General features: G+C 42.3%; 1 protein-coding gene across 1 annotated transcript in view; it reads left to right on the forward strand.

The window, feature by feature from the left end:
• LOC123983467 overlaps window positions 1-8,811 on the forward strand; it is a 97,401-nt gene extending 88,590 nt beyond the window's left edge. The window contains exon 4 of the mRNA XM_046069724.1: window positions 7,950-8,811. Within this exon, the coding sequence (XP_045925680.1) occupies window positions 7,950-8,017 (68 nt within the window). The 3' untranslated portion in view covers window positions 8,018-8,811. The remainder of the gene's footprint in view (window positions 1-7,949) is intronic.
• The last annotated feature ends 5,212 nt before the right edge of the window (window positions 8,812-14,023 follow it).

Raw genomic sequence — 14,023 nt, forward strand, 5'->3', positions numbered from 1 at the left:
CCCCCCCCCCCCCCCCCCCCCCGATCCGGAGCACATTTAGCCTTTAACTCCCTTTCTGCACTGGCCTGCCTCCCCCACTCCTCTCACTTGGCTCCCTTCTCTCTTTTCTTCGCAACTCTCTCCCTCTAACCTCTCCACTCTCTTCATATTTCATATTAAGCAATCCTTTCCATGGAGCCAGCTGTGTAAACAATAGCGACCAGCCCTCCATGTTTTCTCAGAGTGAGAGAAAAATGCCGGAAAAACCTGGACACAAGGAGCTCGCCGCACGCCGTCCTCACCGATGATCTATGGCCCTTTGTCTCTCCGACCTCCTTTGAGCACGAGTGGGACTTTCTGGGCAGAGTGTTGGTTTTTGTGTATGTGTGAGGCTGAGTGTTAAGTGTACGGGGCAGTGTGTTTATGCGGGTGTGGGAGCTTTCTGTTACCATAGCCCCCTGCAAATATTGACCCGAGCTGAATAGCTACAGTGAGTCACTCAAAAGCAAACACTCTGTCATGTTCTGCCAGATTTGCCTGGCTTTTTGTCACCAAATGCATTCAAACCGGAAATAATTTGACTTAAAGAACACCCTCTTTCTTACCCTGATTTAAGGATCTTAAGTTTTAATATTGATAAAGAGAAAATAATCTCACTCGTGCGTCATGTAGCTGACCCATATTTTGCAGGAGCACCGGCCCATGCTGCTGTTCTATCTATAGTTCTATAATCTGTTTACCTATACTGTCGGCAGCCTATTTTCACATAGACGTTCCCGGAAGCGGCTGGTGTTCCTGGGATTTAACTGTTTTCAACTCTCTATTTAAAGGGGCGGGTTGGCGGGCAACTTTAGTTGTAGGTTTTATTGACTTTGTTGACACGGTTAGTGTGCATCTGTCAGTGTTTGTCCATGAATGTGTGTTTATGGGTATATATGCATGCATGCATGCAGGTGGGCAGATGGTCCAGTTCTGCACGGACAGCCATAGTAGCGCTCATTATGTGTGAAGGAAGCAGGCTACCATTTTACCCTGACGCACACACACACGCACAACTCATCCCTGGGTTTATTTTTTTTGCAGGTGCAGCGCTTGCTGGCATTTGAGATAATTAAAGGGTGACCTTTCTGAGGTGAGGCAGAAATGTCACCCAGCCTGCTTCACTGACAAGTGGATTCACCCCACAGGGGGCCTTGGCAAAACGGCTGAGGTTTCTCACCGCCTTGGATGTGCACTTAGCACCCTTTAGCCTTCTTGTGTCACACTTTACGCCTGTCATTGAGTAGTAGCTCCCACCTCCTGCTCTCTCACCTACCACGCCTCGGCTCGCTCTCTTGACCATGAAGCTAGAGATGGAAGCGTTCAGGAGCTTGAGCTTCTCTTGTATTTTACTAATATATCAGTAAGGGATTAGGAAATAATCCACATGCAGTGTTATCTCTGTTGCATAATAACGCCGTAGAGATTTGCATTGTAGCAGCTATTTTAAATACCACATTTTATAGACAAATGGTTACCTTTACCCCATCCTTTACTGTAGAGTGGGTGACTTACACTAAGGCTGTGGCAGTTTGGCTTGCTGGCTTGGTAAGAACTAATTAAATGATTCACTCACCAAAGCCCAGTGACTTTGGTTAATGCATCACAGTTTTTGCATGAAAAACTGCATGGACAACCTGTTTACAGTACAGTATCTCTGTGCTCTTATCTCATGGTGGATGTTAACACATCATGTATTGTTTTTATTTGTTTATGAGACATGCTATAGAATGAAGTGAAGAAAGAGGGTGATTAAATGCAACAGTGGATAAGGTTTGAACACAGGGCATTATACTATACATAGTTCAGTAGAATAAAAGATTTTCCACCAATAAATAATTCTCTTTGGCTGAATAGTTCTGGAAATTTGTCAAACTATGGTCTGTTTTAATGTATTGCCACTATCTTTTAGTAAGAAGGTAATCAAAGGTAGGGTGGAGCAAACTCCCAAGCTTGTCACTAGCCTTGCATGTCTGGTAATGTACAGTTAATGCAGTGTAGCGTAAGACTCTCCCCCAGGGCAATAAGATGACATGCAAATGGGATTCAGCACATGACTTGGGCATACATTAATAAGCACATGCGCGCACATGCACAGGCTGCATGCGTGACCGCACACTACAGCCAGAAGCTCAAACACTTGTTGCTGTATACACACACGTTTGTCTCATACACGGACATTGCCACGCAAACACCACTACACACACACATACACACACACACACAAACACACATATGCTTTTAAATGGACAGTATGAACACACTCATGCGTGCACCTATATACGCTTTCACTCCCGCAATGTCACATCTCTCTTTGGACGTATACATCCCCCCACGCTGCTGTCCTCATAAAAATTTCAGTGCATCGTCACCGAGCGACTTCCATTATGAGTAGCACTGCAAAGCCATACAGGCTGAAGGTTGAGCCCACTCCGTGCTATTAAAGACTGACATCCACTCTGAGCTAGCAGCCTGTGGAGTGTTCCATCTGGGTTTTAGGTTTAGGCCATTTACAGAAATTCGAAGTTGTCCGTCTCTCAACCTTAAATGGTGAAATGCTATATTAAAATGGTGGAAACAGACAAGTATATATGAAGCAGCATGTCTGTCATTTCAAACAGCAGGTACAATACATTGGAGATATTCAAATGCCTACAGGAAAAGAGCAATCAGTCATAAAGTAGCAGGTATCATATAACAACATGATAGCAATTTGCTTGATACTGTGTTTATTGTTCTTCAATATTTGTTACCTCAGGCTGCTGTAAGCTGAACTACATATCACTGAGGAATGCCATAATGATCAGTTGACTCGACTCTTATTAACGGCTAAGCATTGCATTGCTATATAGAGTCATCTTATGTTGTTGTGTGTAGCATTAACATAGCCATCTGGCTAATTCCACTAAATGCCACAGCATTAGCAACACATTGAAATGTGGTGCTGTTGCCGCTGACCACCAGCTGCTCTTAACACAGAGGTGTGCAGCACAAGCACCATCTACATCATGGATAACTGGTCATCAGGAGAGCTGTAGACTATAGATGTTGATGTGTGCGCATGCAGGTGTATGTGTTATTGCCTGTTTTTTGTTTCGGCAACAGCCGGTGTCTGTTTTACTTTCAGACAGTGAACTTTATGTATACGCATCTGTATGTTTGTGTGTGTGTGTGTGTGTGTGTCTGTGTGTGTGTCTGTGTGTGTATGTGTGTTGAACTGTGAGTATGTTCAAATGTGCCCCTCTTTCTATTTATGTACACACAAGATTGTCTCTGTATGTCATGCATTGCATTTGCCATCCCCTGTGACTCTGTTTGCTGTGTTGTGCACCCTGACCTCACGCTGCCATGTGCTTTTTCCGATTATTAATTCAGCATTTGCTGTCACGACCAATTACAGTGTCTCACGCCACATGACCTGTGACCCATCCTTCTCTCTGCCTGTTACATGCCACACACAGAGTTAAGACCAAGTGGCCCAGATAGTTTGTTTATTTTCCCTCCTACTGTAAGTGATCACGTCCTTCGGGGAGCTTCCCTCCATACAGCACCTTGGCTGTGTACTCTCCAGTACGTTGAAGTGAATTTGGTAGATGTGGGCTAGCTATATAATGATAAAGAAGACAGATAAGGCTATACAAATGGATGCAGCAGAGGAATTGTTAGAAACTCTTTGAAAAGATGCACATTGGAGGCTTGATTCCCCCCCCCCCCCCCCCCCCCCCCCCCCCCCCCCGCACTATAGCATTACTTAGCTGTCTTCTCCCGTTTTTTAAACTACACTAGTCCATTTTTCAGTTGTATAGGTTTAAGTGCATTAAGCAAGTGTGTGTGGACATCTGTGAAAGAGTCCATTTTTATGTGTACAGGTAACAACTGGCATACAGAAAGCTCACATTCCTGTTTGTTACACTTATTTTCCTTCCAGAGCTTATCATCTTCAGTATTACGTATGCAATGTTTATGTGAGACATGTCTTATCAGCTTTGACAGTACTTGAGGACGTCTGCGCTACACTGAAGACAGTATTATGCACATAACTGATCCCCTTTCTTCCTCTCCATATCAACGACCTTGCGTGTCAGTCATATCATATAGAACACATACATCTGGTGAGAGGCACTCGCCGGCGAGATTCGAGAGCACCATGAAAGGGGAATGGACGGAGGATTTGTGTGTGTACATGAATGCATTTGTGTCTGTGAAAGAGAGCGAGAGAAAAGAGATGTGTAAATTAGGAGACAAGGAGTATTAGACAATTACAGATCTATGTCCTTGTGTGCACAATACTCTCTCTCATATATATATACATACAGTATATACACACATATAAACACGTATGTACATACTGAAAGAATGCATGTGTCCCTCGTTTGTACATTTGCAGTTGTCTGTTCAGTTCAGCCTACTCTTGTAGGCAATGCAGGAGTACACAGCTGTTTTTGAGAATTGTGATTTGTTTATGTACATTGAAAGGAAGGACGATATGAAGTGCATGTCAGCAACGTGACCCTGCATTAGTGTTGCAGGTGCAGTTTTCACAGCTGAATATATGGGTCCTCGGTTGCGCTTTGATCCCTCATATAGTGGTGTGGTCTTTGTGCCGCTGATTGTGTGTATATGTTTTATCCTTACCGCAGAGGGATTAAACAAGTGCTCGGTTACGAACCAATTCTGTCCACACTTGTGTGTGTGTGTGTGTGTGCAAAAAGACTAGATTGTATAATGTGTTTGAAATGTTTCTGCTGCACCAGTTAGACATTGTTTACATGCATCAGAAAGTATTTGTCTGCTTTCAGCTCCAGACACTGGGCCTCATTCATGAAGCGCTCGTGTTCAAAGATTTAAGTTGAATTTTTTGTGGGATTCATCAATATTTAAAATGTTTTCAAATGTTCATGGGTAAAGAAAATAATTAATTGGTCTGCTTTTGATACACAAATTCATAAATTGACAAACAAAACTAATACACAAATTCTTGTTTTCACTTGTGATTAATAGGACAAATAAAACAAAATGAATGTTGGAAAATACAACATCCATCCATCCACACATCGTCAACCGCTTATTCTGCACACAGGGTCGCAGGGGAAAATTTTCCAGTGTATTTGTTATCATCAACATTTTTATGTTTTACGTTTGCTCAAGCATGGAACAGGAAAAACAGATCAGTGATTTAGTTTACATTAAACATATCATCATGTCATCAATATTGCCTCACAGCAAGAAGGTCCCGGGTTTGAACCCTGGTCCTCCCTGCCTTTCTGTGTGGAGTTTGCATGTTCTCCCCGTGTCTGCATGGTTTTCCTCCGGGTGCTCCCGTTTTACCCACCATCAAAAACAGTTTAGGCAGGTACTCAGTCAGTGCCGTTTGACCAGACACTTTAATCTGGAGTGGGTCCCCGGGCTGCTCACTGCTCCCTCCAGGGATGAGTTAAATGCAGAGGATAAATCTCGCTACATGTATGTGTATGTGACAAATTAAGTACCTTTACACTTACATGGGATGCTTTATAATTCGGTTACTTGAATTTGATGCCTGATTTTCTCTACACAACCCTGATATTCTGCCTTACAGTTTCAGGGTGTTTCTCAGTTTCTAATTTTAAATCAGAAGTCATGTAAGTAGAAACATTGACTGCCTTTAGGTCCTACTGGTCTGTCCCTATCCATCGCAAAATATAAGAAAAGCTGGTTGTGCTGCAGCCACTTCCTTCATAGTAAACAACAATATCCCCGTATGTTTACTGACATCAGTAAAACGAATTAGGTGGGGGGTGCACCACAACAAAGTTGCTGCAGGTGTAAGTGCATTATATTGTCTGATGTCACTTATCATTCAGAACGGTCTCTTATGGTGCCCACACTAGACGCTGTAATGATAATGGTGAAGGAAGTGGCCCATTTCCAGCCTGTGGGATCTCCTGGTGTCCCAGTGAGTTGTAGTTCTTCATTGAAAGAACCAGTTCAGCGTCTGTGGCCTCTGGGTGTTGCATTAAAATATATATGGCTTTAGATCACTTTAGTGTGTATTTTTGACAGTGCTGATGCATTTTACATGATCGCACCAATGTGCAGTGTAGGGTGTATCAAGGCCACGTTTCATAATACTAATGGCTTAGTAGAGCTCTGTATTATGGAACCAGAAATAATATCTTATAAGCCACTGTAAGTATGTTACCTTAACTCTTAGCTCTCTTTTGGTTTAATCAATAGCTACTCAGAGATAGGAGCTATAAAAGCAAATACAACTATATCCAAATCCCGTGGGCTTTAAAAAATGCTGTCCAACCCACACCCCCTGACCACCTCACACACCAGCTCATTGTGACAAGGTGACTAGAGAGCACTTAGGCAACGGTCAATAAAAATAAGGCGGCTTATAGAAGGCCAGGCCTATAAAATCAGCTCTCCATCTGATTAAGAGACTCATCAGGGCTCCACATACACTGCCTGCACTATATACAACCACACAAACATTCTGACTATAGTTTGGTAATTCCTTCTCATTATTAATTAGGTATATGGTATATAGTCACACTCACATTTGGATACAGGCACAGGTCAAGCACTGAGCGCCTATTTTATTACTGGGAAAAGCTTTCTGATGGTTACCTTGCCAAAGAGTGTTGCACTGTAATTAGAGATGGTTATGGTGGAGCAATGCTCCAGTTGAGACAAAGCCTGACAACCTCAAGTAAAAAGAAACACATGTTCTTGAACATGTTTCAGTTTTAACACATTGACACACGATATAAAGCAAGATGATTCAAAGTACCACAACATCACCAGTGCACGGCTAGCCACCACACGTACAGTTTGTAGTCCAACTCCAGTGAGGATGTTTTTTATATCTTCAGTGATTCTGAAGCCATGCAAATGCACATTATCTAATGTACTGATGGTTGAGATGTTAAAGAGGAAACCTGAATAAATAAGTGGAGTAAATAACAAATTGCATTGTTATAATGTATCAATCTTAGTTGCTTAACTCATCAAAATAAGATATGAACTAAGCAGAACAGAATACATTATTTAATGTCGATCCATTTAAAATGGTTATGAATGTTTTCACAAACTCTCAAACCAATTGAACTCTTATTGGAGATTTTGGACCGGCCTGCTAGACAGCGCTCTCCACCACATCATTAAAACACCAAATGAGAGAATATCTTTTGGAAAAAAGGCACACTTTATGTTGCCCCCCAATGTGTGTGTGTGTGTGTATGTATTACAGTGATTTTACTTTTACTGCTGAGCATTACATCCACTGACTGATAAAACGGCCATTACAGTAAAAAATAAGTTGTGCTATTGTTATGACAAGCTGTTCTGAAGTGAGAGCTTCTCTCTTGTAAATGTTGTGGAGCTGGTGTACCATTTTATGATAATTGTGTTCTCTGGGTGTACAGTTGACAGTGCCCTTGTGTGTGCTTATGCTTTCTGCAGTGGTTACAGGTCTGTTTGTACATGTCTTGTGCTTAATTTGGAAGTAAACTCTGCAGCAGAAATCTCTAGTGGTCCAAGATCTGCGCCTTGGGTCTCACCTCTGGCTCCTGCAACTGGTGTAATTAGCAAAGTTTTATTTTGTGTTGCTCTCTTCATTTATGCTTTGGCTCGTCTCCCACAGTATTTGTAGTCTGTCAATGTTAATGAGCGTGCATATGAGCACAGAAAGCTGCGAGGAGACATCACACACCCACTGCTCTCTTCGCAGTTTTAACACTTCATTAGATAATTAAGGCAGGGGGGTGTTTTTTCTAACATTTCAGATGAGACATTACCATTAATTAGTGTCAAAAGAAAAGGACTGTTTTGCTCAAGCCCTTTGGTACAAAGGGAAACAATCTCTTTACCATGTCATTGAAGCACTAAATGATCTTTCTTCACTCTCTCTCTCTCCTTCTCTCCCTGTTTTTTTTCTTTCACAGGCAGAGGCTGTTCGACTGCAAAAAGGAGGCCCGTCCAAGGACAAGAGCTTTGTCTTGGCATCATGTGATCTGCGCATTCCCTAGGAGCGCTCTGCAGTGGAAGAGAGTGAATCGACGCTCCCTTGGAAGCATCACAACCACTAGCACCCCTATCCCCACAATCATCACTCCTGACTGCAGTCGTCACAGTCACCTGTTCTTGACTCAACTTGTCTCTTTCACCCCCCCCCCCCCCCCCCCCCCCCACCCCCCTTCATCTTGGAGATAAGGAATGGCCGTGCTAGTTTCCAGCCTCCCCAACGCCTCTTGCAAATAAGGCCTTTCAGCTTGTTTCACAATACCAGAGAAAGGAAGGATAAAACACTCTACAGTCCTCTTTTATACTTCTACCCCGTGTGTCTTTTTAATCTTTGTTTCCTTAGTTACTCAACCCTCAACACACACATTCACTAAGCCAACAGGATTTTTTTTTCATCTTGGTGAAATCTACAGCAGCCGTTCTAAGGGCACCAGCATTCAAGTATCCAAACCATAAGGAGATTTTTATTATTTACAAACTTCACCTGGCAGTCTTTTGGAATATCTACTCATGCAGTGTCCCTATGGGGGATTAATTCAGTACGGGAATCCACACTGACTCCTTTTTTGCCTCACATCTCACTACAGTGGTTTTTCAGTGAGGTCTGTTTGTGACTGGAGGTGGACTGAGCCATCATGGCTGGGAAGGGCAACCCGCTGCCGGGCCCCCACCTCAATGGCTTCCCCATGCCCACCTACTCCTACTTCTTCCCCCACATGTTGGGGAGCCTGTCGCCTCCTGCCATGCCAGGACTGCCCATCAGCGGGTACAGCACCCCCTCACCAGCCAGTAAGTAAACTGTCCCCTTTTTGCTTGCTCTGTGCTAGTTCACATTTCAGTTGTGGGCTATTGTGCAGGTTGGTTGTTTTTGTGTCTCCTGGTTTACCTGTGCGGCTGTGGCACACTGTTTCCTATACAGCTCCCCTACTGCGTGTGTGTTTACATATGCTTGTGCCTGGGAGTCTGCAGGTAAAAGTACTCTTTCATCTCATCCTGGTTAGATCATTCTTATTTGAAAGTTGTGTGTGTTGGTAAACAGAGAGCAACACACACACACACACACACACACACACACACACACCAAAGTCGCCTCCAGCATTGTCCTTAATTTACAAGCCCATACACATCAGCACACGCACATGGAAATGTCAGTGTAGATCACAAGGAAGTGAAGCAGGATAGCCAGAAAGGAGCATTGTTTATTTGGGGAACACACATTTGGCAAGTGTTCCTAAAATAAATTTTATAACAGCTATCATTGTAGCCAACCTACATGCTACAGCTCCTTTATACAATCCATCAAAAGCTTCAGAAGCGAATTGCAAAGTTGAAGTCAAACTAGGTGAAAAGTACCTTTTCAGAAGGAAAGATAAGCTTCTCTGAAGTGTGAAACACATAAAAATATTTCATGTTAAGTCTTGGGTCGAAGATTTTACTTGAGCAAAAGTACAAAAGTATTAATATATTTATGTATTAAAATTAGAAGTCCTCATTATTGTACATAATGAGGCTGCTTTTAAAATGTTATATTACTGATGCATTTACCTGTAAGCGTTATTTAAATGTTCTAGCAGGTTGAGCTTATTTTAACTTCTTTATACTCCTCCTTTATATGCTGTTGCGTAGTTTAATATGTTTACATGTATTGCTTTATAAGAAAATCTCCTTGTGGAGTTAAAAAATCTGCCAGTGCCACAAGTTCCTTTCCTTTTCTTTAGTGCTGCAATCTGCCTTAGTAAGGCAGACTGCAGCACTAAAGAAAAATGACACCTCATACTGGCAAGCCACCCATTGAATCGAATTTGATGCAAACATTCTTGAAATATGTTCAAGTGTCTTGAAAAGAGCCTGAAAGGATCTCACTGCGCTCACAGATTTTTCATTTACTTTATGAAAATCAGACTTTACTTTTTTTTACTCTGTGTACACTATGTAAACTCTTAACCTGCAAAGTAACTACTAACTACGGCTCACATGCTGTATGTAGTGGTGTATAAAGTAAAATATTGCACTCTAAACTGTTGTGGAGTGGAACTATGACGTGGAATAAATATATATAAAAGCACACCCCAACTGACTACAAATCAGAATCCTAAAAGTGCTTTGAAATTTAGTTAAATATCATACTACTAGACAATCAATTAAATGGCTGTGACAGGAGCAGAAAGATGAACTAAAGCAGTACAGTTGGTGGTGCGGACGTACAGTCAGCGCATGTGTATTGGTGTGGACAGGCCTCTCTCTCACAGGTTCAGAGGGGGTCAGTGTATTGACTTTCTATCTGCTGGAGTTTGCATTGGCAGTCAGCGCAGAGGGAAGTGAAGAACGGTTACTGCCCAGCCCAGTCACTCCCACTTCCCCAATACCAGATACCCCACCTCACTCACAAAGACTGGAGCTCAGATTCCTCTTTTTACACTGTTGCACTTCGGGCCACTCTCCCTGTGTTTGCTATGTGGGGCGGCAAGGTTCCTTTCCTTTTGCCTGGACAAACATTTCCTGTCTGTAAACACTGGAGAGCCAGGGACACCACAGCTTCCTGACAACCCCCCCATCCCCACAAAACACAATCATTGCTCTTCATGCTGTCTCACTTTCTCTCACTACTGCTCCTCTTTGCATGCAGATAACTGCAGGCATAATTCACACACACTCACACCCACCCCCACAGCAACAGAAACACGTGTCTCCTTCCATATACTTATACACACTGTAACACAAACACACAACCTTCACCCCCTTACACTTCCTCGTCATATACCCCTCTCTGGCAGATCATCTCTCTCTCCCTCTTGCCCAAACACCTCTTTTTTTCTTTTCTCACATTTTCACACACACACACACACACACACACACAAGCCCTCACCAACCACATTCAGTACTGAGCAGTGACGAAAGAGATAGAAAGAGAGTGAGAGTTGGGGGCGGGGGTCAGTTTGAACGAGCGGGATTTACAGAAAATCAGATTGGAGGCAATAGAGCCAAGCATTGGACTCGATGGATTTCAGCACGGCAGAGCTTACAATGCAAATGACTGTATGTGCGTACGACGTATGTGTGTGTGCACTTATCCCTGTGTTTACCCAGAGTTAATAAAGTACCATGTCCTTGAAGAGATTATTGGTTTTCTGTACTATTGTCCGGAAAGATAACGTTGTCCTTTTAAATGCTGTGTAAAACATATAAATTCTTAGCAACGTAAAGTTCAATTATGATTCAGATCTTCCATACATTCATAGCTGGGACTGAATCATGTCATAGACCGCCTTTATACATTTATCTTTTTATCTGGATTGTCTATAGACATCATATATGTGGTATTATGGATTTCCTGTTCTGCAAAAAATGCTGACTGCTGCGCGTGTTGTTACTTGTGGATTGAAGAGGCATTTACACTCTGTCCACCTGATCGGATCTCAAAGGTGTCACAGTCTAATCATATATGATGCAGGTGTAAACTACTGATGTAGAAGGGCGTTATTGGCAGTTCCTGAAGGGGATAATGTTGAGTAAACAGTCCCCAAGCCAGGCCTTGACTTTTTTGTTTTAACGCTGAACTCATTTGCCATCAGAACCTTGTTCAGTAGGCCTTCTTTTCTTTCTGGTGTCTTTCCTCTGGTCACTCATCCTCCTGCGCTCCGTTCTCAGAGTTGTCCAGCTCGGCCTCCTTTAGCAAATCACAATAGACCAATTATTTGGACCAAGCAGAGCAGAAGGGTTCATCAAGGCCTACAACACACACACTCTCTCTCTTTCTGTGTCTCTCCAGCTCTGGCCTCCTGGGTTACGTCTTTGCACTACATTATCGGAAAATCATCAGGTTAGGTTAAACCCAGGAGCTAATCAATTTCAGATATTGATTTTACATTTATTGCCTGCAGCTTTATTAGTTAACTGAATATTATCACCATGGATTGATCACACATGCACACTCACAAACATGCTGTATTGAACACAGCCAAATATCTATGTCCTCGTTCATAAGCGTACAGAACTTTCATTAGTGTTTTCAATTAAAATCCTTCACGCCACACGCCTGTATGAAAATGGTACTATCTGGCACCCAGCTATTGATCCCGTTATTATCATTAAAGCCTTCCGCTGTCTGTCACCAACTCTTAACACTGTGCTATTACATTAGCACAGTGTTATGAGGGATCATAATGAATGGAGCCAGCTTGCTACCTGCTGCCACGGCGGACTAATTGGCTTTTCCCCACAGAGCGCTCTTGTTTCAGCAGCCACAGTAATTGCTTGGTACAGGAGCGTTTCCTAGGAAGGCTAAACACACGGGCACCATCTCTTTTGACTTATTAGGCGGCTTTTATGGCATTTATGAATATACTTTTGGGCCCGTAGGAGAAATATGAAAGGATATTTTCAGTGTGTGTGTGTATTACCTATCCCGTCAAGCAGCCCACAGTGGAATGCACTAACCATGGGTAAATATGGTTATGGTAATGTTGGGCAAAGTGTGTGTGTGTGCTGGTTTCTGGACAGACAGGTGGTTCCTCTCCGTGCCGGTGGTCTGCAGGAATCAAGGGGGCATGTCAGTACACTCCATGGGTGGCAAAAACACACACTTTCACATACACACATGGTTTGTTTATGGTAGGGATAAGGATGGTGAAAGTGAGAAACACTAGCGGTGTGATCCCCTTTGGCAGCAATCCAACGTGTGTGTGGTTACGACACCAACGCGCAAACTATTGACTGGAGCACTTTCTCTATCAGGCCAGTAGATACCAGCCATTTAGCCACTTCAGTACGACACTCACACACACACACAGACTCAAACTCACAGACAGAATCAGTACCCCTGGGGGGCTGGTTGTCATTATTGAAAAGCCATTTGAGGGGTGCCGATATTCTGATAGCACGGATGCAGGCTTATTAAACATGGCGTGTAAAACACATTTAGCATGGCAGCATAGCACTCATTCACCCCAGCCTAACGACCTTGTTAATTAACTGCAGAGCACTGGGAGGCTGGAAAATGAGCACAAAGACTGTCCTATTCTTACATTTCCAAAGAAGTAATTGATGCTACTTTGAGATCCTTGGCACATCACAGGTAGCTGAAGAGTTTTATTCTTTCTGTTGAATCAGATTACAAATACAGTAAGATGATTTCAACAAGTTTGATGCATTGTAATAGATAGAATAGAACTTGTACCTTTATTGTGATTGCTGGCCATAGTTAAAAACTGTTGTTAAAAACATTAATACTGGACAATTCTTCAAAACCCCTGAATGTCCAAGCGCATGACTACCATAATGGTTAGGGAAAGACTGTGGTTATGATCAATATAAAAGTTAATCAAAGGTAGTGGTGCTCCAATTAGGTTTTTTGGGCCGATTGCTGAAATCAGTATAGGATCATTGGGCCTATTTGAAGACTTTTATTTATCATGTAGCATTATCCAGTATACAGTGTATTTATTTAATTAAGTATCATGAAATGACAACTGTTTATTTTATTGCCAGGAGACATCGGCAACAAATTCCACTCCCTCTGTCTTAGAGACTTAAACCATAGCAGCCTTTGCCTGGCGAACATCTTATAGCTTAAAAAATATAGCTTTCCTGTGGAATAAACTACAAAAACAGAACAAACAGCATTTTTCATATATTTACTTCAATTATAAAAACTGCAACAAAAAGGCTGTAACCAAAATATTCAGGAGATAAAGGCATCATCAGTGGATGATATACTCTTAAGTAGCCGCTTTTTGTTCTGGAAAGCTCAGGCAGGTTCTGTGGGCTTTAGGTGGTAGATAGAGGGAGAGTGGGCTAGGGAGAGGAGTCATAACTGTCATCAATAAGATTTGTTAATTCCATATTATACTGTTCATATATTGTTAATATTACTTATAGTTACTATATTCATTATAATTTCATATGGTTTACCAATAGTATAGGCCTAATATTATTTCAGTGGGTTGTTTTCATTTATTAAATCCTTGTGCAAGAAGCAGAGTCTACATCTTTTATA

Source organism: Micropterus dolomieu, linkage group LG14 (genome assembly GCF_021292245.1).
Source record: "Micropterus dolomieu isolate WLL.071019.BEF.003 ecotype Adirondacks linkage group LG14, ASM2129224v1, whole genome shotgun sequence".
NCBI classification, from domain to species: domain Eukaryota; kingdom Metazoa; phylum Chordata; class Actinopteri; order Centrarchiformes; family Centrarchidae; genus Micropterus; species Micropterus dolomieu.